Genomic DNA, 27,594 nt, shown 5'->3' with positions numbered 1-27,594 from the left:
GGATACTAGCTTTCACTTCAACCATTTGCCAACAACTCCATTCCAACAACCAATTACCTGGCCTGGCCACACATTAGAGAAGGTACAGCGTCATTGACAGTATTTTTCAATATCCTCATTTCTCATCAAGAAACAGGCTTAGTATCATCAAAAATTTCATTTTTCACCTAATATTTGCACTGAAATTTTAAAAAATTGGTCAAACACGGAAAGCTTATCTCACTTCCTACGTCAGTGTGACAACTTGTTTACATACAGTGTTCAAATAAATGGGCCATTACTTCAGTTGCTGCGTGATTTTGCAGCTTTGACGCAACATTTTCTATGGACGCGTCAAAATACACGCAGCCAAAATTCCTAGCATGATCTCCGACTGTAGATGTCTTTCTTGCAGAGTTTTCTTTTCAGTTGTATGTTATGGGCAGTGTTTCCAAACTGTTCCTTGTCATTAACCAAGCATATACTACTGATATAATCATATTACATCGAAGATTACCTATTAAATACACCAGTTCATTTGCTTTATAATTCTCAGGTTGTCTTTTAGTAGGACACCACCCAGAGGACCCAACCAATAATGGGCAAGAAAAGCAATATTACAGTAAGTACCCAACTCGATACGATTTAGATACTTCACATTTGATTCATGTTGCATATACCGGAACCAAAGTCGTGTCAGAGCTTCAAGTAAGGCAAGTTGCTAATTAATCATTAATTTAGGAATGTTTAAAACTCTGATGGTTCGAGTGAAGCTCTAAACGTGTATTTGTCATTTTAAATTAAATTTCTGTTGCACGGAATTAAAATTTCTGTTCCTGAATCACAATTATAGACTGACTGCAGCTCAAAGTATCAGTATTTCAATGGACTTTGATGTTACTTTTCAAAGCTTCTAGTTAGTCCCTACAGACCCAGTCTGGGGGACTTATACCGGTAGGTTATGTCATGCCCCGTGCGTGCGTCCATCTCAGGGTTCTCCACGGGGGGTTTTTGAGGGGCCGCCCCTCTAGCTAATGTGCCGCCCCTACAATTGGAAACGCCGCCCCTTTGTTTTTGATGCAAATGAAGCTTGTAGTTGGCAATTGTTAGCGAGCAACTTGCGTACTTGCTGTGATTAAAATGTGCAATACAAATGGTAGGTCGTTCACACTTCGTAATCTTGACGGTGACAGTTATGGCAAATGGAAGTCGTTTCACACCTTTTTTTGAAGCGGAGTTTGTCAAAGTACCGATCTAATCAAACACATGTATCCAAAAAATCATTGCTAATGCAGTCCTGTTCTGCTACGCGCACGCTGGGGTACTCCGCAAAGTCTACAGTAGTGCAATTTCAAAGGATTTGAACTTCGAAGGTGTTAATATAGACGCAATTTGCTGGTGCACAACAAAGTTTTCTACAGCGTACACGAAACTCACAGCGAACTGCTATGCATGATCAATTGAAAGTTATCCCTCCTAAAAAATGGAATCTTCCAGTCTTAGCCAATCAGCAGTCTTATACTATACGGAAGTATTTGTCTATGCTCATAATACTAAGTCTTCGTTGCTGAGTGTACTTGCGCTATGAAACATACCTTTCTATTGGACAAAGGTACTCTTCCTTGCAAGCTGTACGGAGATGTCAAAATGGCGGCTGTTTCAAGTCAGCTGCCGTCGCGGCTATCGATAGCAGTCCAATCCGTGCATATTGTTTAGCACTAGAAGTTCAGCTTACGCAGACTACGTAGGAGACAGTGTGGTTTGAACTGCTAATGATTGCAAAACTCTGAAATTGCGGTAGGCTTTTCTGAATAACCATGCGTCGGGCGGGAGATATGGTTTCCGTGTTAGAAGTTGTGCACTGCTTACTAAGCTTACTACGTTTGCAATATAGGAGTTCACCGGTACCACAATTCAACTCTTACTAGGTATAAGCTCCATGATACAGTGACCAGTATTGTATAAAGATGGTTTTAGCTTTACATTTAGCCCTTTCCATTACTCTTTCCAACTGTTTGCAAATCGGTCGACAATGGGATACATGCCCGGGATACATGCGTTTGTCTACCCATGGACGTCCATGGTCTACCGTACGTCCACGCTCAGACTTTGGAGATCGGAAGGTTCATTCGCCTTTGATCATAAACAGTCAAGCGGAAGACTCATTTACTTTAATGTTTCAAAGTGTCATTTGTTAAAACTATAATTACTGGAAACGGAGGGTCAGCAAGTTGAGAGAAAGATATTACTTTATGTCTTTGTTCAATTGTTAGAGAATACATTTAAAAAAAAATAAAGACGATTGTTTTTAAGTACATATCATATACTTTAAGTATATGATATTTTTAAGTTTTCAATAAAAATGATACATTTAAAAGGCTCTGTCCAATTTTTATGTTCTAAAGTAAATTTTCAAAAATGAAAAGAAACAAGCTAAGTATATGTAAATGATATGCTAATTTTTATGCAAATTAGCCCCCCTATAAAATCACAAACTGTGGAGAACCCTGCATCTGTTCATGCAGATATCTCAGAGAGGCCAGGAACAATTTCATTCATATTTGGTAAAAGGATTATTACCTATGTCATTCATATGCACATCAATTTGTTTTGTGATCTGATCAAATATGGCCACTTGACGGCCATTTTGTTTTGTGTATTTGGTGTTGCTGCGTATGTTCACACAAATTTCTCAGTGATGCTGGAAGCGATGCTATTCAAACTTGGTACAAGGATTACTCCATATGTTATACATATGCACATTGACTTTTGTAATGATCCAATCAAAAATGGCTGTGTGAGAGCCGTTTTGTTTCCTGTATTTGATATGCATCCACAGGGTTGTCAGGGTTTATACACAAGGGCTCAAAGATGGCCAATTAAGAGATAATAAAGAATAATGCTATATGTGTCAATGCATAGGAGCTCATGAATTGATACATCTGAGATATGCCACTATTAGCCACTGTGGAGAATAGTTTCAAATTTTTATTAGCCACAGATAAATTTTATTAGCCACACATTTTTACGAAAACAAAGCTTTCTATAATGCTGTAATCTCCAGTGTCGGTTGCATGCACAAGAATAAACTATCAAGTAATCAACCCATCAACCTTGCATCCAATTGTCTTCATTTTAACACTGGAAATTGCATGACTCTGGACCGCGATGCAAATCGACAGCAACACGGAACGTTGAGACCGCGATTAAAATTAACACAGGTTGGGACCGCGATGCAAATCAACAGCATGACAGCAATACTTCCACGTTCGGACTGCGATTAAAAATAGAAGTTTGGTTACACGTAATTATGTTCCATCAGTACACGTAGCGTCTTTGTCACGTTATACAAGACGTCGTGTACATGTGGCACAGACCATGGAGGTAGAAAGAGAGGAGTCACAATGGCTCCAAATAGGATTACATTCCTTTGTAGTGAAGTGGTTAATCCCGTTAACACCTTTGTTTCCGAACCCTTTTGTACCATGTGCGTTACCGACGACCCAAGCTCATGGCGATCTCTTCTATATGCATGAACTTTGACCTAAGGAGAAATAAGCTGCTTAGTCGAGTTCAAAAGTGAAAGGACATGCGCACTCACATCTAATCGATTCTCGAGGTCGCAACCATTATAATGACACCGGATGTTTACATGTCGTTGCACCTCAAGATAAGTTACGGCTATTTTTCAGAAAACAGAAATGTAGGTTTACCGGTATACAATTTCAAAACGACGATTACATATACTCAGAATAGGATTGAAACGTTTGTTATTAACTAAAATGAAAGTTTGGGACATGTTCTTTCATGCAAGATATGGCTCATTAGTGGCCATTGAGTGGCCGATGGTAAAAAAACTCATCAAACTTGTGGTGATTTCACTTGCCTACTCGCACGGCCATTGTTTGTTGTGACAAGTTTTCTGCAAATTATAACGGTACCTCCAAGTGCTTCCATGCTTGTTTGTTTATAGTTCATTCATGCAAGTAGTGAATAAACAACATCGTTTTTTCCAAAAAAAAGATGGCAATCAGACAGGTTGCTACTCAACACTGCAGGCCTGGCTGCTTGACCAAACATTCCGAACGTTCCCGACGTACTGTCGGAAAAAGTCGGCAACGCAAAATGCATTGTGCGTAAGCTAATCTTTTACCGTTAATCCAGAACCACCCGTTGGGAGAACAAACGGCGATAACGCTCATGGTACAAAGGGTTGTGACTCCTCTCTTTCTACCTCCATGCACAGACGGAGACGTTCGGAACGTCATCAAACGACACTTCTACACGTAGTCATAATTACATGCAGTAAGTTTTAGATTTTCTTGATGATTTCCGGTAATTTAGACAGGAAATGTCGTTAAGTATGAGTATCATTGTAAATTAGCAAACATCTTTGATATCAGAAAATTCCGTGGAGTTCACCTGTACAAGACGTACGTTCTATGATTTCCTGACATAAATGAAATGTTGTCGTCTAATTCAACTTTTTATCTGAAGCTGTCACAGAGATTTCCCTAAACCACATAAATAACTGTATTACCACAGGGGCTCATAAGTGGCTATTTAAGTCAATATTACAGCGTTTTTCTTTCTTTTTCAATGTTACAAATAAACCAGCTGAAGAGCACAACACTTGTGTAGCTGTCTTTTGTGTAGCTTGTATTGGCATGTATAGTGCGCCCTCAATGGGGAATGTGATCATATGTAAATACGACCTTTAGTTCCGTGACCTCTAGCCAATTCCTCTGGCCATGCCTACGGGCCATGCGTACAGACGTCGCTGTGTTTACTGTACTAATATTTCCCAAGGGAGGCAGATCCGGCCATATCCGCAGTATGAGTGTTATGGTGAATCTTCGAAAACATGAAATCTTGGTAATTTTTTTTGACGGACACGGTCATTGTTTTGGCACATTGATCTGACATTGTCATTAAAGTCTAAAAATGAACGTTCGTGAATGTAGAATGTGAAAAAAATTGGACGCTGTCAGCACCATGTCCGAAGCGACCCATGTGCGCCGTGAAGTACATGTGTGGGCAACTTGATTATACTTTATAATGAGGACGTAATCTGGTGAGTGACGGCTGGTTCAAGAGTGGTGGGGCGTGCCTTATGCAAGAAATAAACAGGAAATAAACATATTTACAAACACGATGTATTGCCAATGGCCCGTACGCGACACAGCCGGCAGATCACCTCAGTGGTACAGCAACAGGTAAGTTTGTATGCCTATTTTGTTCCCATTTTATCGCTGGGAGGTTAAAAAGCCAGTCGAGATTGCGTTATCACCTAACACCAGTACTTCTCAAACTCTGCTTAAAACAGCAGCAACAGTCAAACACTAGGAAAAGTGCACGGGATTTGTCGGTTTAATACTACTACGAACATTCAGAAAACAACTCGAAGTCGAAGAGCTCCCACGTCCACCCTTCAAAACATGTACAGTCTGCCTCAGTGTTTCTGCAGATCGCGCACGTACCGTATTAAAGTTCAGGCAAACATTATGCCATTTCTTCAGTAAAATTCATGGCTTGATGACTCTTAACTAATTTGCTTCACCATCTCCTATGACTTTTTAATGAACTTCAAGTGTAACTATGACGAAGGCTGCAAAACTCGCTACCACGATCACGATACACCGCCATCTTTTACCCAATGGCAATGTGTGTTCATACGTGCGTTGAACCATGGATGTACATCCATGGTTGAACTGTGATCTGTGAAGTTTGCAAATAATACGCTCATTTTATTATGAATGACATTTAGATCGCTTTCGCATATAACTTTAGTGAGACTTCAAAAAAAAGAAACACTATTATGGAGCATATATTCTAATTGGGTGCATACTGTACTGGCAGAGTTCGCCCACTGGCCGACTTCTCAAACTGGCCGAGTTCGTAACTGGCCGAGTTCTCCAACTGGCCGAGCTCGCAACTGGCCGAGTTCTCTTGTATTCTCCCCTTTTCATGTAGCTGTGATATCGCAGCGGCACTTGTGGCGTGTATCGAACGCGCTCGGGTCATTTAGGTCATCGCCACAGTCCCGCTGCGAGCCAACGCATAGGCTTCGTTGGCAGTTTACTACGAGACCGACCGGAATCGTAGATTTTGCTTGCAAAATAATGAACTACTTTGAATAAATAAACTTGTATCATCTTTATTATTGACTATCTGAGACTATGTCTCTGCTACCTCCATGCTGAGACTCATTCTGTACGCGTGCTAACTTTCTTGAAGATAAGAACACGTATTTTCGACCATTTTCCCGTGAGCCGTCGACGGCTTCTACAATGTTTGCTCGATCACGCGTACAACGCACTGAATACTTTACTGGACTTTCTTTGCTCTGCGTTTTTGCCAGCAACAACAGTCGCCAGAGCCGTAACATGTTGCTCCATGCTTAAGGTCGCCGGTAGCCCTGGTGCTTTTTGACGCTCATTAATGCAGACTCGCCCACATAAATATATGAATATTTATGATGCATTTTGAGTAACCAGGTACTTAGCGGCGCTGATGGTCTTGGCTTGGCGATAGAGCTGCTTCCCTTGGGAAATAAGTACAGTAAGCAAGCGAGGGCAGGGCAGGAAGTAGGCATGGCTAGAGGTCACTGAACTAAAGGTCACATTTACGAGGACGCACTATACATGCAAATACAAGCTACACAGAAGACAGCTACACAAGTGTTGTGCTCTTCAGCTGGTTTATTTGTAACATTGAAAAAGAAAGAAAAACGCTGTAACATTGACTTAAATAGCCATTTATGAGCCCCTGTGGTATTACAGAAAATCAGTAAATTTAGTGCGAGGATACGACGAGCTTGAATAGTCCTCACGTAGAGAACCTAATTGTTTCTTAAACTTTAGACGAATTTCGTATGTTTCTGAAAAAACAATACTGCAAAATCAACCAAAAAAATCACAACTGAGCAAGGATACGCGTACGGCACTGTGTGCCTTCAGACGTACACGTAATTAGGTTTAACTAAACCTTTCTAATGAACAACAATACGGAACGTCGAGACCGCGATGCAATGTGTCGTTGGGATGGCGATTTAAATGAACATCAATACGGGATCATGAGGGCCGCGATGCAAATTGATCACCATTAAAATAATACCGCAATTAAAATTCGCAACTCAGAATGTCTAGACCGTGATGCACATAAATTTCAACACCGAACGTTGTGACCGCGATTTAAATGTGTATGTTCGCACAGACTTATTATACCTGCAACTTAAAACTAATAGCGATTTTGTTGCTCATTCTTTACTATTTTTCATAGTTTTTGGTAGCCGGTAACAGACACTTCATGTTCGTGTCGGCTACATGGACGATCTGCGCTCTGCTACCTTCATGGTCTGCTGTAGCAAAAGTTTGGATTCTCGCAAGGGTTCGCTTTGCTTGCTGTACACACGACAAAATGACGTCAAATTCATTGCGAGACTAGGGCTCGATTGCGTCTGCCTAAATTTTCAAAGCTCGCGATAGTCATTCACGCGTGATGCTGTGATAGTCATTCATGTGCATGCTGTACACTATACAAATTGACGTCAAATCTTTCGCGAGACTTGGCTCGATTGCAATTGCGCACGTCGGAGAGAACAATATGGAAGTAGATAAATTTTTTTCACAAATCGCCGAAAGAGAAGCACAGATCAACAAAAGACTAAAAAAACCCACGTTTTTGCTTATTTTGCGGCATTTTATAGCTACTATAGACTATAGTCAATAGAAGCTATTGGGATGGGTATCCGTCCGGCGTCAGTCTGTATGTATGTATGTATGCCTGTATGTATGTATGTCCGTTTGTGAGGCGTCCGTCCACTCAAATATCTTGAGAACCGCAGTACTTACTGATTTGATATTTGTTGTGTAAATGAAAAATATGATTTTGAGAAACTATTTTTTTTTAATTTTTTGATATAGTTGAAAATAAAATTAATGCCAAAAAAGGCGTTTTTTGTAATAAATCTTCTTCATAATAACCGCTGGTCAGACAGCTTTGTTATTTGGTATACAGGTCCCTAACGACAACCCAACTTAGATTTGTTCAAATTGTGATGAAATATGCAAATCTGAATTTTTAAGGAATTTTTTTGGTCATTTTTTATCAAAATAATTAATTTTTTAATTTTTTAATTTTTTAGGTGAAAAGGTAATAAATTTCTGTTTAAAAACTAAAGAAAGTACTCATGTTTCATTTTTTTCAATTTTTATTTATTTATTTTACATACGAGTACATTTTTTATGTGTCAAAAATGCATGATTCAGCAGGTGCTCCCTGTTTCCTAATGTTGCTGAGTGAGTGTTGGAATACCTATTTCAATTTGCGTAATTAATGAACTTTCCTGATTTGAGTGATATGTCCTGAAATACTACATCAAATTCGATGAAATATGGTATAGATGTTGATCTACGGTGCTGTAATACAATTTAGTGACACTTAGCAGTGTCATTTCATTTAATTGCTAATTTGCATACATAATACATTTTTGTTTTTAGGGTGAATGCCCAGAAGCACTGCATCACATTGTATGAAATGTGATGAAGCAGGGCTTGACAATTCCTATCGCCTGACGCCCGGGACAAGTGAAATTTACGTTTGGGCAAGTCAAAAATAAAAATCTGGTCGCCGCCGGAAAGGTTGTCTGGCCCAATCAACGCAAACCTAAGTTGCGGTTTGTGCACGTATTGCCCGATTTGCGTTGTCGTTCACACGAAATAAATGTCAATCACTGACTCTTTTTAGATACAATTGTGACGTTCTTCTTAGATTCACCTGCCGACTCACACAATGTTGCAATTTTTCGATGATCGACATGAAATTGTTTCATCGTCCAATTAAAAAAGTCGATTACAATTTGGCGTAAACAGCATTTCTTTGTCGTATGCTGATTGCTCCGCCCCAACAAATTAGGTAAAAAATTGCAAAACCCAATCATATTGCTTATCATCGATCGACCATACTGTACTTCAAAATCATTTATGCTGCCTAGCGAGGTAGACAAACATTGTTGGCAGATAGTCTGTGGATGATCGCTGTAAATATGAGTATTTTATGGCAATATTTCCACGAACGTATACAAGGCATTGTGCATTTTCGCGAGCCAGAGCGTAATTTCCGCTCCGCAGACCTACGCAAAAATCAAGCAAAGTTGTTGCCGTAAAGAGGTGCATTATTCAAGACGATAGGCATTGTGTAACTCTGAGAAACGACGTTGCGATGATTTACGACGGCGCCACGAGGGCCAGCGTGAGTGGGATCGTCTGAGAATCGACGACTCGATGTGAATATTAGAATGATGTTTCTGACAAAAGATCTAAACATAAGCGTTATGATGAGGAAAAACGCCGTAGATGTTATCTCCCGAAATGGAAAGCACCACAGTGGCCTTGGTTTAAATATGACGGTTCCAAAATGTTCAGTACGTTGTGTCTCAAATACCCCACCATTGCCAAACCAAACGAAATGCTTTTCTTGACAGATGCGACATGTTTCGCGTTGAATCGATAAGGTCTCACGAGTTTAGTCAACCACATTTGGACTGTTTGGCCCATCACAGATGAGATCGTGACAGGACAATGTAGGAATTTTGTGGGTCCCGCCGAGCCCGATACGGTTTCACTTGTCAACACCCTGATCCCTTGCACTCGCTAAGCGTAAACCGAATGACGATGACCAGCGACAGAAACTGACCAATCTTTTTACGACGGCATTTATGCTTGCCAACTACGGAAAGCCGATGTATGATATGTACCTTCAATGTCAGCCCTGCGTACAGGTCTGTGTGTTCCCGGCGTTATACGACCTCTTGTGGTGGAGGCCGTATAACGCCGGGAACACACAGACCGCATGCAGGGCTACTTCAATGTGAACTTTTGAGAAAATTCAGCATCAACATCGGCAAAAATTACCAAAATAAGAAAGCCCTGAAAGCCGCTACAGAATTCGTCGCAAGTAATTTGGTCCTGATTATTACAAATGGAGGACAAGTAAAATTGTGAGGACAAGTGAAATTGAAAATCCACTTGTCCGACGGACAAGTGAACTGGAAAAAAAATTGTCAAGCCCTGATAAAGGTGATAATCTATCAGTAGGGAGGCCAGCAGGTCGCCCAGGACATGCTGAATTGACAGTCAATCACCAGTGACTTAGTCATGTTCAAAATTGAAAAACATCGATAACAGGAAAGAAAATTGTGGAAAAAAATACATGAGGCTAAAATTAAAAATGCAGCTATTCTCTCATATGTTTTTTATTTCTTTATATGAACTACTTACTTTTTGAATAAACTGCAAAATTGAGCTAGAAACGGTACCGGGAACGGCGATCTGAAACATGGCAGCACCTAATATTTACATCGCTGATTTTGAAACGCATTTTTGAAGGTGAGCCAATCAAAACATCCCTTACATCGAATACTCATTTGAAAGCCCAGATCTCGCTCTTTCTCGCGATATAAGGTTCTTCACCAACATAGGGCAGTGTATATGACCAAATCTGAGACAAAAAATTGAGAGCGATTTTCCGAGACCTAACCCGACCAACTCTCAGTGAAACGTCCTCTAGTACGCAGTTTATCATTATTTCTTTTGAATTTTTGCTAGAAAAATGAGAAATTTTGAACAGCTCACGTATTTATTAGTCCCCGCGGACGAAGTCCGGCGGGGACTTATAGATTGGGTCCCGTCTGTGCGTCCGTCCGTCCGTCCGTCCGTCCGTCATCAACAGTTTCTCAGACACTGCTGAACCAATTTCGTTCAAACTTGGCACAAAGGCATAGCACTATGACCTACAGATGCACGTCGATTTATTTTGTGATACGATCGAATTTGGCCGCGAGGCGGCCATTTTGTTGCGATTTTTCATGTCTTTGGACCATAACTCAGACATCCTTGAGCAGATTATGTTCAAACTTGGCACAAAGGCATAACACTATGGCTTTCATATCCATGTCAAATAATTTTGCGATATAATCCAATATGGGCGCGAGGCGGCCATTTTGTTGCAATTTTCATGTCTTTGGACCATAACTCAGACATCCTTGAACAGATTCTGTTCAAACTTGGCACAAAGGCATAACACTATGGCCTACATGTGCATGTCAAATTAGTTTGCGATACGATCCAATATGGCCACGAGGCGGCCATTTTGTTTGCGATTTTTCATGTCTTTGAACCATAACTCAAACATCCTCGAACTGATTCTGTTCAAACTTGGCACAAAGGCATAACACTATGGCCTACACATGCATGTCAAATTATATTGCGATACGATCCAATATGGGCGTGAGGCGGCCATTTTGTTGCGATTTTTCATGTCTATGGACCATAACTCAGACATTCTTGAACCGATTCTGTTCAAATTTGGCACAAAAGCAAAACAGTATGCCCTTCATATGAACACCAATTTATTTTGTGAAATGATCCAATATGGCTGACAGCTGGCCATTTTTTTGCGATTTTTTCATGTCTTTGAACCGTAACTAAAACATCCTTGAACCGATTTTGTTCAAACTTGGCACAAAGGCAAAGCACGTACTATGGCATGCATATGCATGTATCAATTAACCTTGCGATAGGATCCAATATGGCTGCAGAACTGCATTTTGTTGGAATTTTGCATGTCTTTGAAGCATAATTCAAAGGTCATTACACCCATTTTGTCCAAACTTGGCACAAAGATCAAGCACTATGGCATACATGTCAATTTACTTCGTGACATGTTCCAATATGGCTGCCAGATTGTAAATTTTTTCCAATATCTCTTAATCATATGCAAATATTCCTTAACCAATGTTGTTGAGACTTGGTACAAAGATAAAGTACTATGGCATACATATGCATGTCTACTAATTTTGTGCTATGATCCATATGGTCAAGAGACAGCCATTTGATTTCAATTTTGGTGTGATTTTTTTATGTCTTTGAAACATAAACATAGGTCACTGTCCCTCGATGGACTGATTTTGTTCAAACGTGATACGAAGATAAAATACTATGGCTGCATTCTTTGCACATTAAATTGTTTCATTATATGATCCAAAATGGCTGATTACAACAACATACCCAATGCCATAGCATTTCGAAAATTCCACCAAACCATGTGTATAGTATGTGCCGTCATGACACTAGAGGCAGTGAGGGCATCGTTATGTGTGATGTAATCAAAAGTTCCTTCAGTGGTCATTACCGGCAGAGATGAGTCATTTATTACACGTTCCTCAGATTACTTTATTATGCAAGTCACAGGCCTGATGCACCCATTGCATCAATGTCATTCCACAGCGACCTAGACCACAGCTACCTAGACACCAATGATTATAACAAAATGGACAAGCGGGGACTGTGTCATCAACGATGACTTGTTGACGGAGATATTGACCACGCTTCACAGTAAGTGAGGCTACCCACAATGCTCCATGATCCGTACACACGGAGATCACTCATTGAACTGGAGCAAATTTCTCCTGTACACAGAACAGCTCGGTCCATATATCAAAAGTCTGGGACCATAGTTTTGATAATCATAATTCTCTCATTTCTCACGGTGAATAATGAGAAGATCAATCCCTTTTGCGCAGAGGAGATAGCAATTTTGTGATTTTGTCGACATAGATTTTTGACAGCCATACACAATATTTCAAGGAAACTGAGGGAATAAGTTGCATCTGTGTTGGCAAAAGAAAGGGTATTGATTTTTTAAATGTTTGTAACAAAGGAAATTTGCATGTCTGACAGGTGGTATGATGAGACCATCTTAGTTGCTAATAACTTTACCATGACAAGTATGCAATTTTTAGCACCTCCAAACATCGACTTCTTATTCAATTTACTCCTGAATTTTAAAGATGATCAATAATTTTGGAACATAGTTTTAACCAATAATCCTTAAATTAAATTCTAAGTTTCAAATTGTTCAGAAACTGATAAAATTGAAGAAGCCTTTACCAAATAATGTCAAAACTCCACATGGCCCCAGTGGTGATGTTTTGAAAGCCTTTATTTGGATAAAATACTTATTGTTGGTAGTTTTAATGCAGTAGAGCTATTCAAAAGTGTCATCAGCTCAAAAAGACCTTCAATTTGATATATCACTTATGCCATTTGAGCTTAATATTTTCATTTTGTCATTTCTCGTTAAGTGTCGTTCATCCGTTGCCATGGATAAATCCAATATGGCCACCATCGTAATCACGTAATTTTCGGATACATTTGTGTGTGCCATTGAAATCTATCTCCATGCCAAATTTGGTACAAAAAGGTGTTTTATTAACAAAGTTACAGCAAATTTACTGTAAATTTCAGCTAAAACTCCTTCATTTTGTCCCATTGTTCCCATTGTTATTATATGTATTGTCTTTCTACAGAAAGAGTAAAAGTGAATGTTTTAAAAAGCTATAAAATTGTAACCGTTCATCCAATTTCGAAAATTAAAAAAAATGTTTAGCTTCTCTCATTGAAATCTAAAAAACTACATTAATTAAAATGCAGATTGAACATTTCAAAATTTCAGTTGGCCTCCCTACTATCAGTGTTATAATTGAATGAAAAATGATTTGCAACATCCTATCAATTAATTATTACTTGAATCATTTTTAGCTACTATAGACTATAGTCTATAGAAGCTATTGGATGGGTATCCGTCCGGCGTCAGTCTGTATGTATGTATGTATGTATGTATGTATGTATGTATGTATGTATGTATGTATGTATGTCCGTTTGTGAGGCGTCCGTCCACTCAAATATCTTGAGAACCGCAGTACTTACTGATTTGATATTTGTTGTGTAGATGAAAAATATGATTTTGAGAAACTTTTTTTTTAATTTTTTGATATTGTTGAAAATAGGCAAATTAATGCCAAAAAAGGCGTTTTTGGTAAAAAATCTTCTTCTTCATAACCGCTGGTCAGACAGCTTTGTTATTTAGTATACAGGTCCCTAGGGATAACCCAACTTAGATTTGTTCGAATTGTGATGAAATATGCGAAGGTGTATTTTTAAGGAATTTTTTGGTCATTTTTGGTCAAAATTTGACTTACATTGTATGTAATTCTTGTACTGTATAAACCCTATCAATTCACCCAGAAAAAAATAATTAATATGATTTTAAATAATTGAATTAATTAGGAAATCATCAAAGCCAAAATAATTTCAGTGTAGAATTATCAGAAAGTTCAACTTTTTGACAGTTCATAGTGAAATCATGTAAAGGCAACTTTCCTGAATCCAAACTTTGACATATTCTGAACCATCATTTATTGTGCCTGTATGTTATCTAACAGAAATTGCTCATAATAGTTTGTCATGATAGGGTGGTCAAATAAATAGAGATAGAGAAAGTTCTAATTTCCATTTATGGTTGACTTGGTAAGGATAAAATTACTCTTTGAGGAAAAAATAGAGTGGTCAATTAAAAGAGTGGTCAAAGTGATAGGGTTTTTATGGTAAAGCTGGGCTGTAAGATTCCTCATGTGCTATTTATAGCAATTATGCAATCTGTGTAAACAGTGCAATGAAAGTGTTACATGATTCCTTATAATGCTTTTGATGACCTTGAACTTCTTAAGTTTCAAACATTTGTCTCTTCAGTGTGCTTTCTCTGAGTACGTACAGTCTCAACTTATTCATCAGAACTTACTTACAATGTTAATTTGAAAGTTAAAATGTGCTTTGTTAATAGGATGGAAATACTGATAAAGATAACCAGCTTAAGATTCTTTATAACCTGACAGATACATATATGCTGTTTTTTATGATGTAAATCTTGATTTAACCCTTTTCCTGCCAGACAGTAATAACTGTATCACTTTCCCATCAGCCAAGTCAGTAAAAAGCGGTATTGAGCCAAAACATGACGTATTTTCACCCACTTGGCTTGGTATGTTATAGCATCTTTTGTCCAAAAAAAATCAACTTTACAGTATTATGTTTTCAACAGCCTTCAAATGTACAGTATTATGTTAAAATACATCATATGGAATACGTTGTGTTTCATTAATTTAAACATCTTGACCTGATGGTGAAATATGGACTTGGCAGGAAAAGGGTTAAGCAAGTCTTGTTTACTTTAATTAGAATGTAATTAACTCTCGTTTATTAGCTTGTATAGACTAATATAGTCTATAAAAGCTATTGCGATGGGTATCCGTCTGGCATGCACCGTCAGTCTGTATGTATGTATGTATATATATATGTATGTATGTCCGTTTCTTAGGCGTCCATCCACTTAAATATCTTGACAACTGCAGTACTTACTGCTTTGATATTTGTTGTGTGGATGAAAAATAGGATTTTGAGAAACTGTTTTTTTTAATTTTTTGATATTGTTGAAAATAGGCAAATTAATGCCAAAAAAAGGCGTTTTTGGTAAAAAATCTTCTTCATAACCACTGGTCAGACAGCTTTGTTATTTGGTATACAGGTCCCTACAGATAACCCAACTTAGATTTGTTTGAATTGTGATGAAATATGCAAATCTGTATTTTTACGGAATTTTTTTTTCCATTTTTGGTGAGGCCATCCTGAAATGAGCTATCACAGATATCCACCTTCTTCATCAATACATGTGTCACAAAAGGTTATTCTCTACATAACGCAGCAGAGCTCTGTCAACTGTTGAGTCGCTGTTTTTTCAAAACCGCTGGTCAGACAGCTTTAATATTTGGTTTACAAGTCCCCAGGATGACCTTTGTGAGATAATTTCATACAGTCATATATCCATGTCTATTGTAGCTTCAGGGACTTTGGCCCTATGTTTGTAATTGGGGTGGCTGCCCAGATTGATTTTACGTTACGTTTATGGTGGTTTTCACCACCATGGAGCTCATTCTCGGCCATTTAGCCTCTTCTGTATTGCAGTATTTTGAATCACAGACCCATTTAATGAACAGGACTCTATCCTCGCTCTCCGAGGACCAGTAATCAAATTACCAATTAACAAGTGGGACTGTGTCATCAACAATGACTTGTTCACAGTATTCACTTGTTGGTCAAAACAGGTTTCAAAGTTTGACAAGGTTTGAGCTTTTGCTAGTCATAAGATCTGTATATTTAATGGTGCACAATAAAATAATTGGTGAATCTTTTACATGAAAACTGAATGTCAAATCATTTCAATTGTTTTGAGAGATGACTATTGTTGATATACATCAATTTTATTTGATTTCTTCATCACCAGAATGTTGGGAAATGCTTTTATCTTACTCAAAATGAACAGAAGAAAAAAATATTCCACCTTAAATATTCATGTGCAGATGACCAGTATGTTCGTGTTTCTAATGCTAAGGAAGTCATCAAGGGATGGGAAAGTGGTGTGTTCCTGGAAGAAAACATACAAAGAAATAAGACAAAGGAAGAGGTAAGGTGCAGTTACACAATTCAAGCATTGAAAATGTTGTGGTACAAATACCGGTAGTTCTCATTAAAGGGGAAGTTCACCAACGCTGATTTTTAGCTCCCATATGGCCATACATGTATGTGCCACTGGAAGCTATTCTTATAGGTTGGAAAAATTGCCTGTCTGTATGTATGTGTGTACTGGTATGTCTGTATGTACGTATGTATGTATGTATGTGTGTCCGTCCACTGCAAAAACTCCTAAACAGCAGCACCTACCATCTTAGTATTTGATGTACAGGTGCACCCAGGGTTGGAGGTGTGAAATCGTTCAAATGAACGTGTCAGTGTCAAAAATGTGCAAATGAGGGGGGAAAGGAAAAATCCTGCAAATTGCTAAAATTGTGCAAGCGTTTGTCAGTTTAGGTTGAAACTTGGTATGCAGGTTCCTTTAGGAGTCTTTCCACAGTAAAGCGCAACATTTGACATTCCCAATTTTGGAGCTCTAGCTTTTTCAATGATAACAGCATTCACACAGAATGATATTATTTTTAGTAAGTACTACATATGAGCATATATAAAAAATAATATTAAAGCTGTACCGGTATGTCCAGCTCAACAAAAATTATAGATTTTTATCTTTGTAAATATGGCCTCTATTTGCTCACCATTTTGTGACATTTTGTACCCCTGTTACATTAGGAAGAGATATTTACAATATTGATACTATTTGAATTGATTTCAAATGCAAAGTAGTAATGTATTATAAGCAATTACGAACTAAATTTATTCTTGGAAAAAAAAAACACTAGGGAAAGGGCCAAATATTATGCCAAAAAATATTGGCAACGCGTGTAAGTATGTCTGTCAAACTCTATGCGAATTGATAACATGAGCACAATAAATATAGTGAAAACTGTAAGCTGCAACAAACCACTCACACATTTGACTAACAATGAAATCTTCCACTATGTAACATTCTTTATTCTGTCTTTATTGAAGCTTGGGTTCTCTTGCAGTTAAAAATATTTCTGGAAGGCGTCTGTCCACATGTTACACGCATTACCTCATTTCTGAAATCAAGATTTAAAAAAAAATTCTTTTGGTATACATTGCTGAAATGTTGTCATTTGAGGGTGCCCTAAATTTCATGTTTCATGGAGCAATTGAATAAAAACCAATGGCCACCATTACTGAGAGCACCTGAATGGCAGGATGTCTGTCTTCTTTGTTACACGCGTTACCAGTGTTACACGCATGGAAGTAATTGTAGTTTAATTAAACACAGGATAGAATAATGTTAATTTGTTTTTTAGTGTGACAATTCTATCTGTATCAGAAAGTTACTGAAAGCTTTCTTTACAACTATTGATGCACCTCAGATGCCCATATCGTTTATGAACAAATTGGACGGAACTGATGATGTCTGTCCAATGTTACATACGTTACCCATAGACAATACAGGGGTCTTCCCTCTGTTGTCTATATGGTTATCCACAGAGCCAATTTGTAACAATTCACTTCATAATTCTGAGGTATTTAACTTCGTCATGACATATTCATATATAAATCAATCAAGTACATTTATTCAGATTGGAACACACACCATTTGTGTATAAAGCCAATCCAGTGTCTGTCCATGTTACATACGTTGCCAGTTGCCATAACATTGCGTCAGATATCCTCCTCTTCTGATAATATTTAAGATTAAAATATCTACTGAAGTGTGTTTCTAGTTCTTGTAGACTAATGGGTTTCTTTCAAACTTGGCACAGGGATCATAATGGCATACATGTGATCAAATACAATACTACCGTAAAATTCCAAATTGAAGCTGCGGCTTGTATTAGAAACATTTTTGAGGAACCCTGGGATCACGCACTGAAGTCCCGGTGCGGCGTCAGTTGCGTACATTTCCTGTGTTTCGATATTTTTCTCCATGTGCGGAGGCAATCGCTTTGTTATGCAAATTAGCACCACTGAATTCTGCGTGAGAACAATTTACCAGCATAAAAAGCCCCTACCCTAGTGTAACTCCAATATAGAAACGTTAGGAGAGTGTATTTGGTCGTTAAACTTGGTAAAATTACTTTTAGATAATACGGAAACTATTAAAAGATGTTAAAACAATGGGAAACTGGAGTTCCCTTGACAGCATCGAAAGGAAAATGACACGTTTTTCCAGTACTTTCTTGATTCTCTGACCCTGCTCACCCCCATCCCCTAAATAGAATAGTCTCGCTAACGTCGGCCATGTTGATCAGCAGCATGCATGAAGTCTTTGTAGTCTGGTTCCCTGACCCATTTCCCCGGTAGAGGGCGTGGGGAAATATAGGGTCAGGTACCGGCTAATGTAAACATGGATGCTATTGGGTTAAAATAAAACAAGCTGTGATTGGATGAAAGTAACACTTGTAACTTTTTCTCATGTTTCTTGGGTTTCGCACTTTCAGGCTCACTTGACGCCAACTTCTTGTTTGTACCACATATCCGTGGAGGTAGAAAGAAATACTTTTTACCTCCATGATTTAGCCACTGTGATTTAGCACACCTCTTGATACTTTTAGAACGTCTACATGATGCCTGACATTTTTCACGAAATCGGACACCATTCTATCCATCGAAATCAATCGTCGTTCACAGTTCCAACAAAGTTTGCTTTCAATTAATAGCAGTACTTGTGGCGTGTATCGAACGTGCTCTGGTCATTGGGGTCACGCCACAGTCGGCGCGGCGATGACCTCAATGACCCTAGCGCGTTCGATACACGCCACAAGTACTGCTGCGATATCACAGCCAGCCTTCAATCACCTCTATTTCCCCGTACTTCTGGATTAATCCTTTCAGTTTATGTTTCCCGTCTCGTGTGCCAATGTTTTTGGTTCGGATACCTGTGTTCGAACATAATTCTGATCCAGTCGAATTTTGACCGGCGTTTTCATGGTAGCAGCCATATTTGTTGTAGCTTGTTCTGTCAGGTGACTAACCTCCGCCATCTTGAACAAAATTCTGTTCAAGATGGCTACCCGGTACCTGACCCTATATTTCCCCACGCCCTCTACTGGGGAAATGGGTCAGGGAACCAGACTAGAAGTCTTTGTTTCAAGTTTAGGGTTTTTTTGACGCTGAAATTTCACAAAAATGTCACTTCTGTATTCAGAGATTGTACAATCAATTTCTTTGGACGTGTTAGTCGATTTTGAAAGCGATAGAAGATCAAATGGTGTTGAAAAAATCGTGCATAAAATTAGCATAAATTAAGCGTCCATGGCAGATTACATGGGGTCCCCTTGATTTACAGCCGTCTTGTGTTGCCGAACATGTGGCTCATACTCGGACAGAATTTTGTGCAATAAAGGCAAGTGAATGACCTTTGGTAACTTTACTGGCATGTTTTTGTGAACTGTTTTGCGGTCAAACTTTATTTTCTCATGATCAAAAACGGACCGTGTACAAGCTTATACGCACCCACCATGGTCATTCAGCAGCCACAGTACAGTATAGGCGTAGTTCATTATGTCAATATACGTGATGCAGGTGGTGTTGTCGTACGTCAAGCATCGGTAAGGGTACGTGGGTATTGAATGAAAACTACATATTTGAAACATTGTATCTCAATCTCTCAACTATTTTAACTTATAGACAAACACAGCTGCATCAGGTAATTGAGAGATGGTAATTGACTATGGCGGTGTTTACCACATTGACAAAAACTTTGGCCGTGTTCAAACATACGTGATACACACAAACGTACCAATACATGCGGCATTTTTTGTACTTTTGTTACTGTCGATGACAAAATGCACAATAGTAGTAGTGTTAAAAAGGAACTTTTTCTTGTGTATTTTTTCCTGTAAGAAAGACACCTGTCAATCATTAGCACAAGTCAATGACGCGACGCAAGCCAGCTGGTGTGAATATCACTAGCATTGTTTCATGATGGGCTCAGAGAAGGGGGGCCGCTTCTATTATGGTACAATTCAAAAACCCAAAATTGGTGAACCAAGACAATGTTTCAAAGTCAGGGTGCGGCTTCAATTAGAGGTGCGGCCTCAATTGGGAATTTTACGGTAACAATGTCATGTCTGTCCATGTTACACGCGTTACTGTTGCCGCTACAATTTGACCTCCTCCTTAAACAAAGAAATTATTTATCTTAAAATAAATATTTTTAGATGACAGACCTGTAGTTCTGTCCACCCACTCAACTTTTAGATTCAGACCCGGGGATTAATAAATTTAATTTTTGACCTTATTGTCGCAAAGTGGTTGCACTTTACTGTGGAATGACTCTTAGGTATTTTAAACGAGATGTCTACAGATTTGGGTGAAATTTGCATGTTTGTATTTTTGGGGTAATTTTTAGCTCATATTTGGTATGTATATAAATACCTTATATGGTGAGTCCGTGGCGTCTGTATGTCTGTATGTATTTATGTATGTATGTATGTATGTGCGGATGTATGTCTGTCACATGCAAAAGCTCCCAAATTGCCTCACCTACCATTACAGTATTTGGTGTATAGGTAGACCCAGGGGTTGAGATGTGACATTGTTCAAATGGACATGTTAGTGTCAAAAATATGCAAATGAGTAAAGAAAAAGGGGAAATCCTGCAAATGTGTGGGAGTGGTGGCATTAACTGAAACAGTCCACATATCTGAGTTGGAGATTCTGTTATCTCTTACCTATTTGTATGCATTGTACCTATTGTGTGAAGGAGTGGTGGCAGTGACTGAAACAGGCTACTCCACTGACCTTGAGGCATTTCCTGTCATTGTTCATGAACTGATACATATTGGCAGACCTGCTGGAACCATGAAGGACTGTGTTAAAACATTCCTCTGCTAAGCCTGCAGGGCTCGAAAATTCTCGCCGCCCGACGCCCGTGACAAGTGAATTTTGAGTCCGGGCAAGTGAAAACAACATTCTCCCAGCCCGACGGACAAGTGAATTTCAATGAGGCCACTGTACGTACGCGCTGCCACTCTCTAGTGCTTTGAGTGTACAGCTTTAGATATGGCCGGCCGATAAAATAGCTCTGTTATACTTGGTTACAAAATAGCAAAATATTGACGTCTTTGCACGATGTTTTTTTCTTCTGATGAAATGATGCCTCCTCAACAGAAAACTACAGCTTACAATAAAATGTTGTAAGGTATTGAAACAATTTACCCTCCTTCCTACAAAGTTACAAGGTATTGAAACACTTTACTCTCCTTTCTACAAAGTTACAAATTCCCTGGTACGTGAAGCAAACATTGTTGCTGTTTGATTCTGCAATCTCGGTCCCTCAGTCCCTCATAGACGGACCGTGCTACAAAACATCATGGAGGAATGATGAATACACTGAGGCTTGGCTTTGCCTCTGTGAGTCCCGCGTACCGGTCGTCCTTTTTAGTCCAAGTTTTATCTACTTTGCTTGAATCAAAATTTGGCCTGCAATTACTCAGTTTGATAGTAAAAACCATTATTTCAGAGGAAACTTTCACAAACAGAGTCAGAATATAAGCACTGCGGGACGAACGTATGCCTGAATGTTTCGTATTCCGCGAAGCATATATTCTACCTGAGAGCGCTTTCGACTGGTTGCTAGTGACGACAGCGAACATTGTATCAATTTATTTTCAATAGAATATCGATCGAAATCTGCTGGCGTACGGGTTCATGTGTCGAGGTCAAATCATTAATATGTCCACATAACCCGTATATATTGACTTAGATAGCATAAAATCAATGTATCCGTTGGTTTCTTGTACTTAGATTGAATCGTCGACACTTTTTTACAGTTTTTGCGATGCGTTCACATTTTGGCGCTCTTTGCAAGTTTGGCGCCATTGTGAGCTGAATATGACCTGCGAGTGAGTACGACAACAATGTATCAATTTCCGATAAAAGGATATCGATCGATAACGTTCACTGCACGATTACAGTGGAGAGTCTGCGCCCGTTCGCCTCCGTTCTGTGTTATTTTTCAAATTTACTGGAATTTTCATTGCTGATTTTCGCCAAAATTTGGTATAAATTACAACAACATGACATGCATTTGGTCTGTACATCTTATGAGATGCATACTGATAAAAATGCGTCAATTTAAGGCCCGTGTTCTGCATATGTACACGCCGTCAGCTCGCCAAATCATTGACGGCAACAGTATATTTCAGTGATCGGAATAAATAAAATTCAAATAAAACAATTTTCGTGAAGATATTTAAAAATCTAAAACGATAGGAATTTTGTATATTAATCAAAGGATCACCGTGTCAATTTTCATAATTATTCGTTCAAAATTGAGGAATTTGAACCTACGAGAAGTGTGCAATCTGTTCGGTATATTACGCGCCATTGTTTTCTACGGGAAATCAAACTTATTCGCCGCGTCGTAAAATGAAAAATATATCTGAAAAAACCCATTGGTTTAACTTTTTCATTTCGCTGTAATTTCTTACGATATTTGACATAGCACATCTCATGAAGGTTAACTAAAACTAAAACTCTATCGTTTTACTTTTTGAGTTTCCCTCTTATTTTTATGAAATGACGAGTTAACGATCGTTTGGCTGTTGACTGTGTTTTCACCTATTTTTGCATATGAATAATTAGCACATATGTATTTTCATAATTCCTTCATGAAATTATTGCCAAAATATCATAATGGAAAGGTCAACATATGAGGAAATTGAATCTGCAACTTTTCCATCAATATTAAGCTGTGCAGCGTGGAAATTTGGCGAAATTTAATACATACCGTCAAAGGCAGATTTGACTCACTGTACGCGTACACGACGTATGTGCGGCGAAAAAGTGACACGCTAATATGAAACAAAATGGGGGGCCTTTGGCCCCGCAGTGAAGGGAGTTTTCTGAAAGGTCAAATCTGGGTCATCTTTATGTGATGTTATGAATGAAGACCCCTAAGTACACAATTATGGTTCAAAAGAAACCACCTAGGGAGGTCCAATAGGTACAATCTTATGATAAAAGGTAATTTCTTGGTGCTTTCCAATTTAATGGCATTTAGCTTGACTGTCAGTTTTAAATTAAATTTTATTAACAGTTATGGCAAAGGGAAATTGTCAACAGTAGTTGCAGTAAGCATATCCATTTCAAATCATCACATTAATATTTCTGCAGAGTCCTCCAGTTTAATGATGTAATAGTGAACATCACTAGACATTTCTTGATGATATCAAAATATCAAATGAAAATGTTCCTGGGCTACAATGTTATCATTATCATTACAACTATTATTACTCTTTAAAACATTGGGAAATGAATTGAACAATATCATTGTGTCTTGTTTTAAAGGATACTTATGCTGAAGATGCTATTGAGCCTGCTTGATCACAACTACGACACAACACCACAATACTTGTATACACTGTCACTATGCTACCGAATGCTTTCTTCTGCATGGAAAATTTTTATTTGTGTGGCTAACAAAATTTACATCATGACTTAAAGAGTGCATAAATGTGACACATAAGGAAGTAAAGCTTGTAGTGTATATGTATGATAAGTTGTCATACTGTGAACACTTACTCAATGCTGCAGAAGTATTCTGTATCTGTGGTAATTCACTTCACATTGCTACCTGATTTTTAGAATTGCCACCTAATTATTTGTTGTGGCAAAAGTTTACCATCAGAAATGAAAAAGTATTTCGATCCCTTCAATGTCATAAAAAAAACACAGATAATTAATGTAATAAAAATCTTTAATGTAAAAACTATCATGAACAACATACAAAACATCTTGATTTGTAAAATTAGGAACTCCTGAATGCCGAGAAAGCTGTTGCTACACTTGAGATCATAAACTGTTTAAAAGTTGCTCAAAGTGGCTACAAGATTTTTTATTTGGCTAAAGAGTTGGCTAATCATTTTGGTGACTTAGGGGAACCCTGCAGTTTATGCACATACCACGTGGTAGCAGTAAACTAAATGATACTGAAAGTTTCATGTGGGCACAATTTGACACAACACCGCTGGCCCATTATATACTTACCCTTAGTGCACCTACCTGACTTGCCTATTAAAACCAGGTACCAGGTCATGATGACACACAATGACAATGTACCGGTGTTGTTTTATTGAAATGCATTACATGTCCCCCAAAATTTAATTGGTCCCCCATTAAGACCTACTATGGGTCACTGTGTCCCCATGCTAGCAAAAGCTGGCTGAAACACTGTGTATGTGTACGTTACATAAGATATTATTTTTGATACACAGAATAAGGACACAAATTTATCAGTAAATACTACCTCCATGGTTACAGCTATTGTTTCTTTACAATGACATCAATAAAACCATCAATATTTACTCTTAAAATCATCTGAAATTCAGGGCAAGTGAATTTTTCTTCCGGACAAGTGAAATTGAAAATTCACTTGCCCTATGGCAAGTGAGTTTTAAAAAAAATTTTCGAGCCCTGCTAAGCCTGTTCCTAAAGTTGACCTCCAGTACCTAAAGTTTCAGACCTTATTTGCTTTTGTCATTCATGTTTTTCTGGTTTAAATATTTCTTGATAGACCACTTCAAACCAAAGATGAGCACACTGTGATGGCATTTTTTCAGTTTTTAGTCTAAAAATCTCATTCACTGAAATGGCTTGTCGGATTGCTTTGAAAGTTTGTATCCTATGTTCCTCGGGATGGCCTCAGTCAAGTTTGTGTAAATTGTGTGAAAGTTTGATAATTGTAATTTTGGGGCAATTTTCGGTCAACAAATTTGTTTCCCTAAAACTACCTGTCTGATATCTTTGATATTAAAGGCGGAGCCTCCCTTTAAAAGGACGCCAAGTTATGGCAGCGTTCATTGTGTAAGTGGACACCAAACAGGCAACACGCAGGCACACGCTCCAGAAAATGCCACTTTTTAGTTTTCCCGGGCCGCAAAAACACAGACAGACTGCCAAGCGGTCAGTGCGTTGTTGCTGCTGATCGAACTCTGTGGTTATATTCAAAGTCTAACGCGACTGGAAGACAATTTTTTAGGAAATTCAAGCGTTTGTGGTGGGGAATCAATGACTGTTGGCGATTTGAACCGGCCGTCAATCAAAAGCTTGCATAAACTCTGTTTGCAGGATTAGCAAAACGTGACAAAAGGGTGAGATCAGTTTGTATACTCAATGTTATAGAAATCAAACATCGTACTGGCCAAGCATTTGACTGGGAGGAGAACTCCACTAATGCGAGAACCTGGGATTGAAAAGTGCGGCTTTAAGTAGACAGACATGTTCGTAGGGATGATCAGAATTTAATATGTTCAAATTATGACAAATCGTCAATTATGTATTTTTGCAGCTGTTTTTGCAATTTTGGTCAGATCAACCTGAAGCAGGCTATCAAAGATATCCTCCTTCAGCACATGTCACAAAAAGTTATTCTCCAGACAACACAAAGCTCTATTGGCTCTTAGGTTGCTTGTTTAAATTTTCAGAGAAATCTCTTCAAATTTTTATTTTGTGAAATTTTTTCTAATTTTTGACAGAAAAAAAATCACAGAAATAGTCCACTGTATTGATTTGAAATTTGGTTTGTAAATCTCTACAAATGTTCTTATGTATATATATTACCATGTCAGAATGAGATGAACAATTTTAATACTTTTTGTCTGTGTTGCTTTTGGTAAATAAATATCTTTACAACAACCACTTCCAATGCTAGTTTGAAATTTGGCATGAAGGTTACTTTGAGTAGTGGTACCATAACTTATTCAGATGGAGTTGATATGAACAAAATTAATAGATATTGTGAAACGATATTTTTATGTTTGGTAATTTTATACCTACTTGAACCAAGAGTATAAAATGTGGTGATTTAGTAACCATTTGATATGGTAAACTGTATTTGGTGTTGAAATGCAGTAAAAAAAAAATCATTAGAAACATAGGTTAGGTGATTGTACATATAGCAGGTTTGTTTTCCAACAAATATATTCCAAATTTTTTTCAATGTTAAGAGAAAGAAGGTTGTAAATAGTTGACATACTTCCTGCACTCTGGTCATTGTATCTCTTATGCAAACATGGTCAATACAAAGGGGTGGACCATTTGATATTGGGGGCGTGGGTCCTGGCAGATCTTCAAAACAAAATTCCAAATAGATGTCAATAAAACTCAGCCAGAGAAGGTTTGAAAAAGAGAAAGGTCGGAGAGCGGGAAAAAACAATGTACAATGGATGGGATAAAAATGACAAATGTACCACACCAATCTTCCAGACCAATCCCTTTCCCCCCAACATCAAATGGTCCACCCCTGATGTCTTTATTGCACACAATTAACCTGCAGTGTATATTAGTTTAAGATGTCAAGTTTGGTAAAGATTTGAAAGGAATAGTCAAGTTCACTATAGTTAAATTTCTTAACTTTATCTCTCGTGTCATCATCCTTGTGTAATTGGTTAAGTTTGTAAGTTGGTCAAAATATGGACGCACCAGTTGTACCAGAAGAAAACAATGTTTACTTTTTAGTCCTTGCCGACGCAGTCTGGCAGGACTTATAGATTGGGTCCCGTCCGTCTGTCAGCAGCCGTTTCTCTGTCACCCCTGAGCAGATTTTTTTCAAACTGTGTGTAAGGATAAAGTACTGTGCCATACAAATGCATGTCAATCAATTTCAGAATATAATCCAATATGGCCGCTAGATGGCCATTTTGTTGTGAATTTTTCATGTTTTTGAACCATAACTCAACAATCCCTGAACTGATTTCATTCAATGTGGGTACACAGATAAAGTACTATGGCATACATATACATGTCACTTTATTCCGCGATACAATCCAATATAGTGGCCAGGTGGCCATTTTGTTACGATTTTTCTCATGTTTTTGAACCATAACTCAACTATCCCTAAACAGATTTTGTTCAAATTTGGCACATAGACTTTTGATCTTGTCATGTAAAACACCAACAGCCAGAACTTTACTGTCTCAAGTATACAAACATGAGCCCCACAGACCACAATCATGTGATTTCCAACATTAACAAATTCGCCCCTCTCCCCTATGTCTCCCAGCTACCAAGCATGTAATTCAATCACCGTAATTCAAAAACCATAATCCAGCAGGGACTGTGTCATCAGCGATGACTTGTCCCCATAGGGTTTCTGAGTTAATGTTTGTATATTGAAATCTCTTCATGTATCTGTGTATGGGCAAAATGTAAACATTCGTTGCATGTCGTGTATTTCAGTTTATGTCAGATATTGTTCATGAAAAGATTCAGCAAGTACCCGTATACGGCCACAATAATCATTCACAAATTACAATCCACC

The 27,594-nt window shown here is 38.3% G+C and overlaps 1 protein-coding gene across 2 annotated transcripts in view; it reads left to right on the top strand.

Moving 5' to 3' along the window:
• Positions 1-27,594, top strand: part of LOC139147059 (putative histone-lysine N-methyltransferase 1) — a 79,646-nt gene that overhangs the window by 1,109 nt on the left and 50,943 nt on the right. Inside the window, exons 2-3 of one of the 2 annotated variants that reach the window (XM_070717912.1) lie at positions 536-601; positions 16,159-16,338. In XM_070717912.1, the coding sequence (XP_070574013.1) occupies positions 578-601; positions 16,159-16,338 (204 nt within the window). In that variant the 5' untranslated portion in view covers positions 536-577. The remainder of the gene's footprint in view (positions 1-535; positions 602-16,158; positions 16,339-27,594) is intronic. The other variant, XM_070717913.1, reaches the window with a different exon arrangement.

This window comes from Ptychodera flava, chromosome 13, assembly GCF_041260155.1.
Source record: "Ptychodera flava strain L36383 chromosome 13, AS_Pfla_20210202, whole genome shotgun sequence".
NCBI lineage: Eukaryota > Metazoa > Hemichordata > Enteropneusta > Ptychoderidae > Ptychodera > Ptychodera flava.
This window is presented reverse-complemented; position numbering and strand designations above follow the sequence as displayed.